The sequence below is a fragment of the Uloborus diversus genome, chromosome 5, assembly GCF_026930045.1.
Source record: "Uloborus diversus isolate 005 chromosome 5, Udiv.v.3.1, whole genome shotgun sequence".
Lineage (NCBI taxonomy): Eukaryota > Metazoa > Arthropoda > Arachnida > Araneae > Uloboridae > Uloborus > Uloborus diversus.
In genome coordinates, this window is record NC_072735.1 from 136,566,263 (window position 1) to 136,583,302 (window position 17,040).

The 17,040-nt window shown below is 36.4% G+C and overlaps 1 protein-coding gene across 1 annotated transcript in view; it reads right to left on the reverse strand.

Annotated features, from left to right (window-relative positions):
* The window catches only part of LOC129223158 (hormonally up-regulated neu tumor-associated kinase-like), a 28,945-nt gene extending 12,118 nt beyond the window's left edge, over window positions 1-16,827 (reverse strand). Inside the window, exons 1-4 of the mRNA XM_054857725.1 lie at window positions 16,723-16,827; window positions 15,064-15,192; window positions 1,840-2,006; window positions 1,605-1,660 (exon numbers count right to left, since the gene is read on the reverse strand). Coding sequence (XP_054713700.1) covers window positions 1,605-1,660; window positions 1,840-2,006; window positions 15,064-15,192; window positions 16,723-16,827 — 457 coding nt within the window. The remainder of the gene's footprint in view (window positions 1-1,604; window positions 1,661-1,839; window positions 2,007-15,063; window positions 15,193-16,722) is intronic.
* Between the last annotated feature and the right edge of the window lie 213 nt (window positions 16,828-17,040).

Below are 17,040 nucleotides of genomic sequence, written 5' to 3' on the forward strand. Positions count from 1 at the left end.
ATAGTTGTGTGTGTGCAGGCTTAAGTGTGTGTACGTAGGCCTGTGTATGTGTGTAAAGGCGTACGCGTGTAGGCGAGGGTGTATGAGCATGCGTGTGTAGGACATGGACGCCACCACCCAGCAGAAGTGAATTCCGGGGGACAGTGCTCAGGACCAGAGCAGCCGTGCCGCCGCAGGTGGGCGGTGGTGCTGCTGGTCCAAGCTGAAAAAGGAACCACAACGTCAAGACTGTCAAATGAGAACAATAAGCAATCGTGATTACTCAAAAAAAGTTTAAGAGGTTTACATTTTTTAACATTGTTTTTTTACACGAAATACCGAGCTGCTCCGCAAAATTTCAAATTGCACGTCAAAATCACCATAGGTGCTCCTCAAATAGTTTCTACAAGGTTGGGAACCCTGCTAGTAACTATAAATCTTCTCCCTAAAGTAACGTTGTAACGATACAGTTTCTTCTTAAGTCACGTAACTTCAGAAGAAGCTGTGTCGTTATAGAAAAATTTATGGTAGGCCAGTTTCCTAGAAATTATCTAGTGAACGGGGAGTGTTTTTTTTTCACTATGTAGAACACGTGTGTGTGTGTGTGGCGGGGGGGGGGGGGTACATTGGCAATATAATGGATTTGTCGCCATTGGAAATGTACGAAATTTGAGTTGGCGACATTCAATACTGTATAACAACATTAGCGCTCGTTCAAAGTTACACGGACACTAATTTGGCGATGTAATGCATAATTTTGTGTTTTTACGTTACTTTTAAATAGGACAAGTTATTAAGCAAGAGTTAATGTTCCGTAGAAAAGAAAAATGATTTGCCAAATGCATAAAGTCATTTAAAAAAAAAAAAACATTCAAAGCTCCATTGCAATGTCGAATTAAAGTTTTAGTACCAAATTTATATCTTCAACCTAATTTTACTCAGAATGGGATTGTTTCCCTCAGTCATAAGTACTACTTTTAGTCACTAAAATTGATATAAAAGGCAAAAAAAAAAAAAAAAAACATGGACCCAGAAAATACTTTCATTTTCCCAAAAGTTATTTTTTAATTAATTTTTTTAAATGTCCGATTTTTCAAACAAGGCGTGGTCTTTACGACGTCAAAAATGATGCACTTGGCTCATCTGTCTACCGCGTTTCCACGTTGTGATAATCAAGAAGCGAAATAAATATTGCGCTCAACGCTTGCTATCAACCCTATCGTTGCCAATACATGTGAGTAAGGATGCGAATTAAATATTTTGTTCTGTTAATGGCAACAGTGAATGGTATTACATCATTTGTGGTGTCATCGACAGAAGTGTAAACAATGAAAGCGCACCGATGAAAGTAAGTTTTTAAAAATATTAAACGTAAACAAAGTATTTAAAAAATGGACAACTCCTATGTTTTTAAGCATGTTCTTTCAGAAAAAAATACTTTTAAAATTTTGGAGACGACCCCATTGTGTTTAATCACAAACAACGTGTTATCACGTCCAGTTATTCAATTACTATTTATGATAAATTTTAATTATTTCAAGAGCAACGAATTTATTATTTAAAGAAATCATTAGGTTCATGAAAAATTTGTTAATGGTTTTCTGAAAATATTTCAAAACACTTACCAACTATTTTGACAAATTGATCATGTTCGATTAAAATATTTTCTAGCTTCAGATCTCTGAAAGACAAGAAAACGGGTCAAAGGAATGTAGTAATACAACGAAATACAGAAGATCACGTTTATATATATATATATATATATATATATATATATATATATATATATATATATATATATATATATATATATATATATAATTATTTTTTTTTAAGATGAGCAAAATATCTGTTCGTTACCTGTGTAAAATCTTTTGATGATGCATGTGCTGAACAGCGGCTAACATTTGGTAGAAAAACAATTTTGCTTTGTTTTCATCAAGACGAGGTACCAGTTTTATCTTAAAGTATTGGTAAAGAGTCACTCCTTTGATTAACTCCAGAGATAGGCAGTATAAATCCTTTGTCTGAAAAAGAAGTTATGTACAACATTTACATGTTTGTTAGTTTCTAATGCTGAAAGGGCTCATCTCCCTCGCAAGAGCATTGGCGTAGCCCCCCCCCCCCCACAAATGAGCCCCCCTCTCCATAAGCGAGAGCCAGAAAAAGAGAAAACAAAACCTAAAAACACTCCTCTAAAAATTTCCATGACGCAGTCTACATTATGATCCTCCAAGTTGGGCACTAACAATTGAATTTAGCTGAGAGCAACGAAGAAATACTTTTGTGCTTGAAAATTTTACCGCATTTAAATGTAGTTTTATCAAACCTCTGCTTTTTTTAGAGAGATTGTTGTCTTCTCACGCTTTTCTACAAAGGATAACGATACTATTCTTTTCAAATTTTTCTTAAAAGGCTCAATAATATGTGAGTTACGCAAACCAAAGAAATACTTCTCTCTTCAAAGAGAAAAGGCTATTTCAAAAATAGCACCGGGTGAGAGAATTCTATTTAAACTAGCTGCGTCGCCCGACTTTGCACGTTCTACCTCGAAAATAAAAGTTAGGTCAAGTGACGCGTGTTCAACAATCAGGCTTGAAAAAAAAAAAAAAACAGTAACCATTTTGCGCCAGATTACGGAAAAATAACCAAAAAGGAAGCATTTTAAATTCCCCGATCACAGGAAAAGCCTCAAAACAAAAGCCAGAATTTTATTTTTTCATATTCGAGACAAAAAAATGGCAACAGATCTTTCTTCTCAATGATTTCCTTCACGCTACAAATTTAAAAAAAGCACTAGTTGCGTCGCCCGGCTTTGCACGGTTTACCTCGAAAGTAAAAGCTAAATCAAGTGACGCGTGTTCAAAAACCAGGCTTGAAAAAAAAAAAAACAGTAAAATTTTGCGGCAGATGTAATCAAAAAGGAAACATTTTAAATTCCCTGATTGCATGAAAAGCCTGTAAAAGAGAAACCAGAATTTTATTTGTTCATATTCGAGAAAAGAAAATGGCAACAGATCTTTCATCTCAATGATTTTCTGCATGCTCCAATTTGTAATAAAAGTATTGCTGCGGAAAGTTGAGATGAAGCACTGAATAATAATATGAATAGAGGAAAGCCTTCGAAAATTAGGGATTTAATGTCGAAATCTAAGCCTCATAATTTGTAGTTAACTGTTGAGCCTCTATTAACAAGTCTATGACAATTAACAACACCACTGTATGTGTGGTGAACCCTAATACTCTCTTACCTCGGATGGTGTGCACTGTAAGAAGTGATGAGAGACTTCAAGAAATATTTCAATATGAATATGCATATCCACCATCCTTGTTCGACTATGCTTGATGAGGAAAGGGAGCAAATCTTCAATGGTGATCGTTTTGGTTCTAGATTCAATTGAATCATCACTCACATCAAATTTAGGGAAAGTGTCCTACATTACTGATGAAGGTCACCTCCTTCATCGTGTTGTCTGGCGACGCCCAGCTACTTTCAGGTAGATTTTCGAGGAATACATAGAATACATAATTGCTCATTATAAGCTAGCAACTGTTGTTTTTGATGGATACGAGCTAGTAATCACAAACGATGAAGAACACTTGCACAAATCACGTTTTTCCACTAACATTGAAGTAAAAGTTGAATACTCAATCGATGTAACTATCAATCGAAATGAATTTCTAGCTGATGCTAAGAACAAAATGGGCTTTACTTCTCTCCTTGCACTTGCAAAGGAACAGTTGCACAGTTCATCTAGCATTGGGGTGACGCTGGGATATTAATAGTTTTAACAGTGATTGATAAAGCTAAGAATGGAGTTGAAGCTTTTGTGATTGGTGATAACACGGACTTACTAGTCTCGTTGACTGTTCATACACCATCAGAAAACAAATTGAAAATGACATTCAGTGAGGCATCGGAGGCAGGCCCGCCGTAAGCGGGCGTGCAAGGCGTGCGCCGCACGCCTGAGAGGCGGCAAAGGGGCGCCGAAGGGGCGCCAAAATCAGTTTCAACATGCTAAATCAAGGGAAAAAAAAATAAAAAAAAAAAAATCAGTTTTGACTTTCCAAAAATTTTGTTTGATCAAAACGACGCCCCCCCCCCCTCATAGGAGACCATTCAGTGCGAGAAAATTTAATAACAGCAAGAAAGAAGGCTCTTTTGACTTCATTCTTAGTACCACCTGTGGCCAGTACTCAATAAAAGCAGGCGGAAGGGAGTCTCATGACCTTTTTTGACCTTTTCCAATGTTCACTCAGTTACCAGCCCAAGCAGACCAGATAGCCCTGATATTTTTGGAAGTATATCAAGACAAGAGGAAAAAATAAATGAAAAGCAACCCTCGAGGCTGGAGAGGGGCTCACGGCTTATTCAGTGGCAGTGTAATAAAAACTTGTTCTGCTTGTGTTTTGTTTGGTCACTTTGCCGCCCCCGTCGGGAGATCAAGTCAAAAAGGTAGTGACGTGCCGGATTGGGGTGTGAAGTAAAATGGCTGGTCTTCTAAAGCCCGATATCTTCTTCCCGTAAAAGCAAGGTAATTTTTAACGTAGGATCAGGACAATCCGAAGAGGGGGGGGGGCGCCAAGAGATGAGAGGGGCAGCCACAAACTGAGCTTCTACTGTGCATTAAAATTAGTCTTCTTTTTTAATTTTTATGAAGCGTTTTTCTTAATCTTAAATAGTTTTTAAAATGCTAGCACATTATATTTAATTTTTTTGATGCAAAAAAAAAAAAAAAAAGTGATGTGCACAATTATTTTATAAATGAAATCTGATATTGTTAACAATAAAAACGCGAAAATATTCGGTACTTTTCCAATATACTCTCACTGTCGTTGTTAGCGTGAGTTTGGCAGCATTAAAATAAAGCCAATGTTTATTGGCCACTGGAGTATTTTTGTTTTACGAGTAAAACCAGCTTCCTTTTCCGTGTGAGTGTGAGTGTGTGTGGAGCTAACTTAAGAGCCGACTGGTCTTTCAGCCCGTTGCGGGGCGGTGCGCTCCCACCTGTGCGCCCTGGAACCTCACCACCTATGCATTTTTTTGCGCCCTCGAAACTCTAACGCCCTCAGCTTTTTTTTTTTTTTTTTTTTTGAGCCCTCGAACCTGTGTATCTTTGTTGATTTATTTATTTATTCCTAATTTGCGTGCTTTGGGAGTCAAGGTTGGCGCCCTCTTGAGGACCCAGTCCGCCCCTGTATGCACTGTGAGGAAATTAATTTATTTCACGAAATGCATCTGTTTCTTAACAACAGTTGAGCAATTTATAAAAGCTTCGTGGGAGTGCCTTCAGATTTTTGGTATTTCGAATTTTGACCGTCTACTGCAATATGCATTGACAAATATGTATCTTTTGAGCCCTCCAGGAAAATTTTGAAATGATGAACGTATGTGATACATAAGGTTCGAATTTAATGCAACTTTCCAGGACATTTGCCGATAATCTGCCCTTCCAGAAGGTCGGGGGGAAGACTTATGTGCTGATTATCCCTGCTCATTGGAGTCCGGGCCCCAACCGGAGATGAGATAAAATGTGTTTCACAATTGGGTCATTCCATACAGATTCGGATGAGTGCGCTCGACCTTTTTTAATTTTTTTAAAACTCATATCCCAAAAAGATGCATATGAATGATGTTTAAAACCACTTTTATTTTATCTCTAACCTTAACCCTTGATTTTTTAGAGGTCATCAAAAGTCATTTTCGTAGTCAAAAATGGAACTTTTAGACCTTTGCACTTTGATCAAAATCTAATTGAATAGCAATCATGGCAGAACATTTTCCATTTTGATGTTAAAGTAAATAAGATAATAGTCTCACACACTGAGTAATGTAGCTGTAACTTAATAATTAAAATAATGGCAGCAGGCCAAAGTTCAAGGTCAAATGTAAAATGTTTACTCATTTCAAAGGGTCATAATTCGCTTAGGGGATAAAAACGCAAAGTGAAATATGGCAAAAACTAATCACTGAGTTACACTAATGAGAAAATATAGCTGTAATTGTGTGTTTGTTAACCCTTTATAAATTACAGCCCCTCAAATTTCAGAAAATTGAGAAAAATGACATTTTTAGACCCCTGTGAACCAAAAAGGGATGGAGTTAAAAATAAAATTTCTTGGCCAATTGAATATTCCATTCAAGTACTATACATGTTATATATATTGTTTTGTGTATTTGGTTTTTAAAAAAGATACAGATTTTTGAAATTCAGCATTTTTGCAAGTTAATTAACACATTAAAACAGAAATAAAAAATCTGAAAACTTCATTGCACTTTCTTAAATTACGTATAGTGTCCTCTATGTAATTTATTATACTGGAAAAAGATATTTTAAGTATATAAATAATTATTTTAATTTGATAACTTAGAAATATTTGGACATAAATGAGTAGTTCATACATTATTGACAGCTTAAAGGTTTAACTCTGCAAATAAAATTCCCAATACAATATTTAATCACACTTTATGCCACCGTATTTAAATACTATCACTGTAAAATTATTAGCACCTAGCAGGTATGAAGAATAGTGTGTTACTAAAGAGACTATTAAAAGAAAATACCCATTATTGTCAAGAAAAGTTATTACATAGCTTGTGTTGATCACTAAATTTAGAACCCCTGTCATTGTCTTGCTCCTAGTACATTTTCAAAACATCAAATTATGAGTGTGCCTTGGTAAAGCACTCAAAAACGCCATATACTTGAGTCACCATTACAACTATAGAACTACTAGGTGAGTTCATTTTTTCAAAACTACACTCAACCAAGAAATAAAAAACGCACTTTTTAAAATTTAAATTTTGTATATCTAATGTTTTTGCATATGTTTAAGGCAATTTAGATATGTTTATGTACAGAGCATATGTTTGTGTGCATTGAAAATTTGTGTGTGTAGATAAATTAACTACTTAAGCTGTCAATCAAGTATGAACTACTCATTCATGTCCAAATATTTCTAAGTTATAAATTAAAATAGTTTTTTTTTAATACTTAAAATATGTTCTTTCAGTATAATATATTACATAGGCCATTTAAGAAAGTGCAATGAAGTTTTCACACTTTTTATTTCTGTTTTAGTGCGTAAATTAACTAGCAGAATTGCTCAATTTCAAAGACCTGTGCCTTGAATGGAATACTCAATTGGCCAAGAAATTTTATTTTTAATTCCCTCCCCTTTTGGTTTACAGGGGTCTAAAAATGTCATTTTTCTGATCTTTGAGGAGCTGTAACCAATACAGGGTTAGCAAACACACAGCAACAGTTACATATTCTTATTAGCATGGTTCCAGTGATTAGTTTTTGCCGTATTACATTTTGTGTTTCCGTCCCCTACGCGAGTTAGCCCCCTTTGAAATGAGTAAAAGTTTTATATTTGACCTTGAACTTTAACCTATTGCCATTATTTTAGTTATTAAGTTACAGCCGCGTAACTCAGCATGTAAGACTATCATCTTATGTACTTTAACATCAACGCGTAAAATTAACTGCCTTAAATGTAATTCAAACAGATTTTGGCCAAAATGCAAAGGTCTAAAAGTCCCATTTTCGATTGCGAAAATGACTTTTGATGACTCTAAAAAACCAAGGGTTAAGGTTAGAGAAAAAATAAAAGTGGTTTTAAACATCATTTATATGCATCTTTTTGGGATATGAGTTTCAAAAAAATTAAAAATGGTCGAGCGCACTCATCCGTTGAATCTGTATGGAATGACCCAAGAAGTGAAGTCGCATCTGTTTTTTAGGCATACCTCTACTACCTCACCCTATAAATTCTCCACTTTCCTGAACCATTCTGTTTATTACAGGTATTTTACTTTAGCAACGATCTGAAAAAAGACTGGTTTCATTTTTCTCTTTCTTTTTTTTAAATTCGTGCCTCGAAAAGCTAGACATTGATATATCAAAAATTTTACAATTGCAATCATTTTTTAGATCTTCGCTCACCAGAGTGCTTTTTGCACTTCTCATAAATTTTGCTGTGCTTTATCAATGATGTACTTATTTATCCAACATTTAGTTTACTTCAAACCGTTTATTTACCGACCGAATGTGCTAAACATTAGGTTATCCTGTTCAGAGCAATGCAACCTAATCGAAATATCACACGTTGCTCGTAATTGAACATGTTCTGTACTAAACAACTTGTAAGAAAGCAAAAAATATGCCAATTTCGGTGCAATTATTTATTTATTTATTTATTTATTTTTTGGAAAAATGTCTTTTGCTTTGTACATTTCGCACGAAAGAAGGAATAAAATGTTGTGTTTTCTTGAACGAATTTGACAATCCGAAAAAAGTAACAGTTCCTGGGAAGTTATTTTTCTTTGTATAGCTTGTGTTTTTCATTTCAAATCAAAAAATGCTATTACTTACTCCTTATGTTTTCTACTTGATATGAGTATTGACTCATTTTCTACACCCACTCATAATCATATTGGTTTTTATAACTGTTTTAAAACATTTTCAGTGGGTTTGAAACTTTGTAATAGAAATGTAGTATAAAAAAAGTTCTCAAAATAAACATACAACTAATTGCTGTACTTATTTCTGTTACTGTTTCATGGTAATTAATTACGGATCTGTTTTTCATATTTTTGATCATAAACTAAACATATTATTTGCTTACTAAGCTTATTACTTGCTTATTACCTTCATTGCCGATATTTAAACTCCGAAGTTATCTTATGCATGTCAAGCTCCCTCTCCAGAGAAATAGTAAATCAAAAATATGACTTAATTTTGTCCTTTTTTTTTATTGAAATGAAAAGTTTCATTTAAGATACTGAAGCAACAGGTTGCTTACTAGTAAGCGTTATGTGCTAGCTAATCACCAAAATAAGCTAATTGAGAGAAGAAACTATAAATTGCAAAAGAGGCAAAGTGTCATTCATCTTCTGCTTTCTCACGTAGCAATAAAAGAACAACTTATGTGTCTCGTGTGTTAGGAAGCACAGAACATGGAAAATTTTGCACAGGCAAAGAAATTTCTTTTTTTTGGGGGGGGGGGGGAGGGGAGATCGCTGGGTAAATCAAGCTAGAAAGTTTTTTTCAACCTACTTCAAAAATAAATAAATGAAATAAATAAATAAATAAATAAATAAATAAATAAATAAAATAATAATAATAAATAAATAAATAAATAAATTTTCATGACCCTCGGGGGAGGGGCCGAATATCCCATGATATGGGGGGGGGCGACCAAAATAGGTTTTGCACGCGGGCGCTCAGACGCCTAGCAGCGGGCCTGATCGGAGGTATGAAAGGTGTACTCTTAGCAATACATCATTCACAAGATGTGACACTATATCATCTTTCTACAAGAAGGGAAAAATTTCACCATATAGGTTAGTGTAAGCCAACAACGCTCTTCGTGCGAAGCTTCTGGTCTTGAACGATCCCAAAGCTGACCATAGTGCAGTGGCTGACGCAGGAAAGCATTTCGTTCTTGCGATGTTTGGAGCCAAGAATACTGAAGATCTAGATAGCTTTCACTACCAGTGTTACAAATTGCTACCAGTGTTTTATTGCAAAGCAGCCCATGCATTCGTTGTTCAAGTTGACTGCGTTAGCCCCTCCCCTCCCCCCCCCTACTTCAGCAGCTTCCAAGCAGAATTCATATAGAACTTATCACCAGGTTATAGTGCCTAGAAAGAGGCACTATAACCAGGTCTAGTAGTGGCTGGATGAGAAAAGGAATCCGCTCCATGGGGCTGGAAGAAGATTGGAGAACTCCTGAGACCAATTACAACAATGCGTTCTGCAGCTCCGACGGAATTACTTTCCCTCATAGTGTGCGTTTGCAAAGACGAATGAGTCCGTAACTTCGGGTGCAGAAATAGAGGTCTAAACTGCCTAAGCATGTACAGTATTTGCTCAAGTGTAAGATGTAATAACAGGGACACTAATATCGTAGACGAAGATCTAGAAGTGGATGGTGCTACGTTTGAAGAGGACTGAATACTGGTGAATACTTTACATCACAATATGTCACATTTAACGGTCAACCTTATTATTAAATATCAGTATTGAACTCAGTTTACGAATTTCAAAATGTTTGATAAAATATGGTTGCAATATACTGGCAAATATGCCTATTTTCTAAAGAAAAAACTTCAAAAGCTGCACTTATAAAAGTATTATTAAAAATAATATAATTACAAATCATAATTGTTATGCATATTTATATTTTAAAATCATCTGTGTTGAAAATATATTCATTCTTATTGCAAAAATTGTCCAAAGAAAGTTCCTCATTCGAAAAAAGCAACTGAGAAACAATATTTCGATTCTAATACCATAGATGATGACAAAGGTGTCGTTCGCCCCTGAAAGCAACGGCGTCCCCCTTGCGACAATCAACTTCTTCTGCCCCCCCCCCTTTTCAAGAACGATAATCCCAAAAAGAGACCTAAAACTCAAAAATTTGCATTCCCCCCCCTCCCTCGCGAGCATCTCTGCAAATGAATCACTCGAAAAGTAAACCACCATTTGTCACCACTAAAGTTTGTTCCATTTATCTGTGGTGCAGTTGAGGGGCGCCGTAAGATGATGGTGTGCCCTCAGACTTTTTGCCAAAGTTTTCCCTTTTTTAGTTCAAATATATTTTTAATCAAAACAGCTTTCAAGTTCAAACTTGCTAGTGTCGCCTGAGGAGCCACCCATATCATCATTACCCCCCACTTATCAATGCAAAAATGTATATTATGTTATAACCCCATTCAATAACACACGCAAGAAGCGATATCATTTGATTTTAAAAGCAATCCAAATCCATCCCTCTCAAGAGCGATGGCGCACCATCTACGGAGCTCTCCCTCAATCGCAATACCCCCAAACGTTTGCGTCTTAACCCCTCCCCCCTTTTGTCACCCCTACGAATAAATTGCACGAGAAGCAAACCACTTGTTTCATTAAGAAATTAATAAACACCTTTGTGCTGAGAAGTAACAGGAAATACCCAACTTTTGTAGCACAAATATCAAATTTACTACAGACACGTGTTTCGAGGTTCATTACCCAATGGTGTGGTCGAAAGCGGACGTAAAGAAGAGGTCACCTTATGTTTTCAACTCAAGTTATTCACCCTTTTCACATGAAATTAAATTTCAGTTTTAATACCTTTGAAGTTAGAACCTTATTAGCGTCCCCAACCTTTACTTCCACCACCGGGGCACACAACTCATGTCACCCACAGACCCGTCCATGTGTTTATTCAAAACCTTTCATTCAAAACGTATCATTGGATTACCAAATCATCCCAAAGAATCATTCGATAATCAAGCATTCGATAGCATGCATTCAATATTAGAACACTATTCGAATGAAACATTCGAGAGGTATTTATTTGCTCATAACACCATTACACAGCGGTATCTATTCCTCAAATGTGCTGGCGCACCTTTTCACCCTGGCGGACCCTCTCCCCCCCCCCCTTCAAGAAGGATACTCCCTAAAAAAAAGTCTAACATGTAAGTCTGTATGCGCCACGTGAACCACTTCCGCTGTATGTTCCTCAGCGCAGCCCGTCATTCCAAATTTTTTTGAGGGAAAGGTTAAAGGATATATACTCAATGCAAATCATCCCAAAGAATCATTCGATATACAAGCATTCGACAGCACACATTCAATTATAACACTATTCGAATGAAACATTCGAGAGGCATTTATTTGATCATAACACCATTTAGATCATAGCGGTATCTATTTCTCAAATGTGCTGGCGCACCTTTTCACCCTGGCGGACCCTCCCCCCCCCCTCACTAAGGATACTCCCTAAATAAAGACTAACATCCATTAAGAATTTCAAAGACGCAGTATCACCACGTGACACAATTCCCTTGTGGACTCCTCAGAACAGCCCGTCATTCCAAATTTATCTGGTGGAAAGTTCAAAGGATATGTACTCAATGCAGTTTTTTTCCGGAAGACAGCAAAAACCATGGCCATTCATATGTAAAAACATTAACTTTCCAAAACCAGCCCTCTAGCCCCCTGAATGACGGATCCGCCCCTGCAACTGAATCACTTCAGAAAACAACTATTGAGAGGTTCATTCGATTATCAATTCGATTCAGAAATACACTACTCGAGTGATAGATATCTCGAGAACTCAACATCTCGAGAAGTTCACAAAGCGAGAACTCGAGCAGTTGATAGCACAAGTACTCGGAAAGTGAAAGTTGAAAACTCGAGCAGTCCATCGCGCGAGTGTTCGGAAAGTGATAATCGAGAACTCGAGCAGTCCCATCGCACAGAGAACTGGAAAAGATATAATCGAGGTCTCGAGATGTGTTAATCGAGATCTTGAGATGTGATGATTGAGATCTCGAGATGTGATAATCGTGAACTCGAGATACGCTAATCGAGAACTCGAGATGTAATAATCGAGAACTCGAGATCTGATAATCGAGAACTCGTAATATTTGAGTTCTCGAATGATCCTGAATAATCGAGTGATTCGATTATGAGATATCGATTATGCCCATCACTAGTTTAAACACCTAACTCCAACAGTCCTGTAATCCTACAAATCAAGGGAAGAAAATAGTATTTAAAAAACTACTCCCCAAGCAGAATATGTTTCAGCAAAATATCTTACTGCTTACTGAGCGGGAAGCAATTACAAATTACTTTCCAATTTTTAAATATACAGATATTAAATATTTCGTGATGAACACCACAACTGGAATATACACTACGTGTCCAAAAAAAAAAAAAAAGTCGCATGCCTTAATATTTGGTTGGACCACCTTTTGCGCGTATTACAGCTTTCATACGCCGTGGCATTGCTTCGGTGAGCTTTTGTAGAATATCCGTTTTTATTTTCGCCCACAATTCCATCAAGAGGTCTCCTAAACGTTCGATAGATGAAGGAAGTGTGGTGTGTGATCTTATATCATTTTCGATTACGTCCCACAGATTCTCGATTGGATTGAGGTCTGTACTTTGTGGTGGCCAAATCATGTGTTGAAATGATGCATCGTGCTCATCGAACCAAGATTCAACACTTGTAGCCCGGTGTACTCTGGTGTTATCGTCATGGAATACATCACTACCGTCAGGAAAATGGAAGTCCATAGATGGCACAACATGATCATCCAAGATGTTAAGGTACTGTGCAGACTTCATTGGTTGGTGCACATGCAGCTTAGCCTAGTCCAGATGAACAGAAACGTTCCCAGATCATTACACTGCCTCCGAAAGAGTGCACAGTGGGAACGAGACATGTAGGGTCCATTGCTTCGTGTGACTCTCTTCGAACCCTGACGCGTCCGTCATTTTGAAAGAGCATAAATCTTGACTCATCGGACCACATGACCTTTTCCCAATCATTAACAGTCAAATTTTTATAATCTTTTGCAAATTGCAGTCTCTTTTTTCGATTAACGGCACTCACAAGTGACTTCCTTATTGCAACACAGCTTCTTAGTCCCGATTTTTGAAGTTCTCGTCGCATTGTGCACTTGTAAATTGTTTTACTTCCCTCTTTGAAGAGTGCTGTGAGTTGAATGGTCGATTTCTTGCGATTTTGCTTCACTAATCGCTTTAGAGAACACCGGTCACGCTCGTCCAGAATGGATTTACGACCCCAAAGATGTCGCAAACAGGTAGCTTCTCCACCATCTTTCCACCTTTTAATAATGCTTTGAACAGTTCGCAATCCTATACCACTAATTTCAACTTTGTCTTTGCATTTTGTCCCACTTTGGTACAGGCCAACAATTTGCCCCTTTTTGAACTCTGTTACATCACTTCCTCTAACACAACTACCGATTCCAGTCATGCTTACTTCAAACTAAACAGTCTTCTAGTGCAACGCTCGGATTTTAAGCTTCCATCGAGTAAAGATTTATGAAAATATCTGTAATAAGTAATACTCATCGAATCACCTTCTTCCAAAGTTGGAACATTTAAAATTCGACCGCGACTTTTTTTTATGGACACTTATTGTATAAGTAGGCTAAAATGCTCCTAATAACAAGTTGAAATTTGTCGAAAACGATTACAATACCCGTTCTAATTATCTTGGATTGTTGGAATTTTTTTTTATCTGATTCAGAAAAATCGAAGGTTTCTATAAGATATTTAATTTTAATTTGTACAAGCATTCTTTCGGCCTCATATTCGAGGATTTAAGCAATACTGCAGATTAAAATTGGAATAAACTAATAATTAATGTTTAATTAATTAATTTGATTATAGAATATTGCAATGTCATCGGTTCTGAGGTTACATACAAAATTTCAAAAGAGTCCGATCACAGGAAGTCGGTGAAAATTGAGTTGCCAGATTCCACCCGAACAGATACCAACGAAACCATGTAATTAAAAACACGGTAAAAAACGCTGGACACCACTGGTGTAATTAAGTAAAAGATTAAAAAACTAATCCTGAACCTTTATGTAGATTAGTTGATTGCACACTGTTGTTAAGGCTTTGTAGTTACACTTCAAAAAAAAAAAAATGTATCTTTGATTTTATTCTGTATAAGTTTGACCAAAGTTGGGACAAACCTAACTTAGCAGCGCTGTAATATAGTGATTAGGATATGCGTAGCATTCACAATGCTGCCAGGTTAACTTTGCCTCAACTATACTGCCGTGCTAAGCACAAAAGTCGTACCTAAACTAGCTACGGTCCCGCCAGGTGATTCTTTGCCACATATTTTACTTAAATACAATATTTTATGGTAATTTGTTCATGGAAAATGTTTTTAAAAAAATTCCGAAAAAGTTGCATCTGGGGGTGCAAAATTTTAAACGCTAATTTCTCATTTTGAACTCAGATGCAGATACAACTTCTGCGCTTAGCCGTGGGTCACGGCTTAGCACGGCAGTATAGAAACATGTTTTCCCTTAATTAGGCAGCATTCCCCTTCTTTCCCCTAGATAATTACAATTATGTTGTTACCTCCCTGACTGAGCTTTTATCGGCATACACCCCACCCCACACTGCAGTTGCATTTTCGCATTACGTTGCTCAAGTTTCTTTGAGCTGTCTAGTTATTTAAGTTCTTCCCTACTCATCGTCAAAACCTAAACAATGTTTTTAGCAGAATGCATTATATCCCAATACTTACCGTCATTGATTCATAGAGTTGAATTATATTTGGATGCCTTAATTTCGCCAAAATTCTAGCTTCCCGATGCAAATTGCGAGCGACGTATTCATCTTTAACATCATTTCGATTTATGATTTTCATAGCGACCTGAAATTTAAACAGATATTTTTTTTAAAGCCAAAATCGAATTTTTTTTTTTTTTTCAGTAATACGTTTATCTATTTTCTTTTTCTACGAATGGTGCCGCGTATGGCACTATTGTTAGAAGTCAACTGATTTAGTGAGAACCCCCGAGGTGGAATCCTGTCTTTTACGTGCCACCATTAAGGCACGGATGTCAATGGCACAGAGAATTTTACTTCCAATGTTACACCAGATGGAGACCACTGAGCTCTCCCTCGCTGCGAATTTGACTAAGCTTTTAATTCGAACGAGGGTGAACTGCATTCCCCACAATCCCCTGTCAATCAATTTTTTTTAGGCTGCCACTCCTACTTCCCAGTGCAGTTCGACATCCCCATTAAATTGGCTGACTGCTATATTCCATTTTTTTTGTAGTCAGATTGTGGATGGGAACAATTCGGTGACACCCCCAGAAGTCTTTAAAATTGAATTGAGAAAATTTGTATAACTGAGAGCCGAATTGAGAAAATTAATGTGAGAGTCTTATCAATTTTTTAGTTTTCGCTAAACTTTTTGACGTTGATAGTCGCTAATATTTTTCTGCCTTGCCCTATTGTTAAAACTTGAAATCCGCTCCAAAATCTCTATTGTCGAATTATCCCAGCCAAGTTTACTTATTTGATTTGGACAAAAAAGCATTTCTTCTTGAGAGGAGGTTGTATGACATTCGTCAGCAGGAACATCAAGAAATACAAAATTACCTCTGGTATCAAAATGTTACAGTAGTTAGGAAAATTTTGGTTACTGAAACATTTTGCTATAATTTTTCATTGTCTATAAATGTTTTGATGCCTAAAGGACCAGGTACCTTTGTTTACTTTCTACTTTGGTAAAACCAAAAAGTATGTCGCCGCCATGCTTGCTCCCCATTTTACATTCTTATGAGACTTAAATTTGCTTTCTAACTACATGATATAGGTATTTGGCGGGTTGTTTTACATTTGGTGGGAGCTTTCAATGTTTTAAAATTTAGACGGAGGATTATTTTATATTTTAATATATAGCTTTCAATATCTTTTAATGGCTTGTTTTATTCTTTTGGAGGATCATTTAACTTTTTATGGGATGATTTAAATATTTGTTGGATCATTCTGCATTTATTGGAATTTTTAATTTTGTCTAATGACCTTCTTTATTTAAATGCTTGATGTCGCCAAATTTGTAGTTTCTATATAAACTTGGCCAAATATGGTAAAAAGGGGGCTAGGAAAGGATGTTGTACAATTGTGCATTGTCGCCAATTGGGAAAGCCTTAGCTTCTAACAGCAATTAATTTCTGTTATCCGCATTGTACCCCTAGCCGACACTATATCCGTACGGTAAATTCATCAATGGGTAATTCCTTTGCCAATTGTGGCATGTTCCACGTTATGTTGATCTCTCCGCTGAGAATAGTAATACAGCGTTTGGCGACGCATAACCGGTCATCTCTCTATAGCTAACTACATCCTAAAATTGATTTTAGTCTGCAAAGAGTCACAACAGTCCACTTACCTTGCAGCCAGAAACCTTATGAATAGCAAGATACACTGTGGCAAAATTTCCTTTACCTAAAACGACGTCCGAGACATCGTAATATCCAATTTTGTATTTGATCATTTGATTTCTAATGATTCTTCCGCATTGGTTAAAATTAATGAATAATTTGGATAACAGTAAAAATGGGAAGTTAACTTACAACGATACGAGTAGCAATAACTTCAAAGAAACTACTCTGTTGCCAATATAAATGAGTAAAATATACTAATATTTTCTCTTCATAATAATTCTCTAGTTTTCTGTTTAAAACGTGAAGCCTCGGAAATTTTTTAG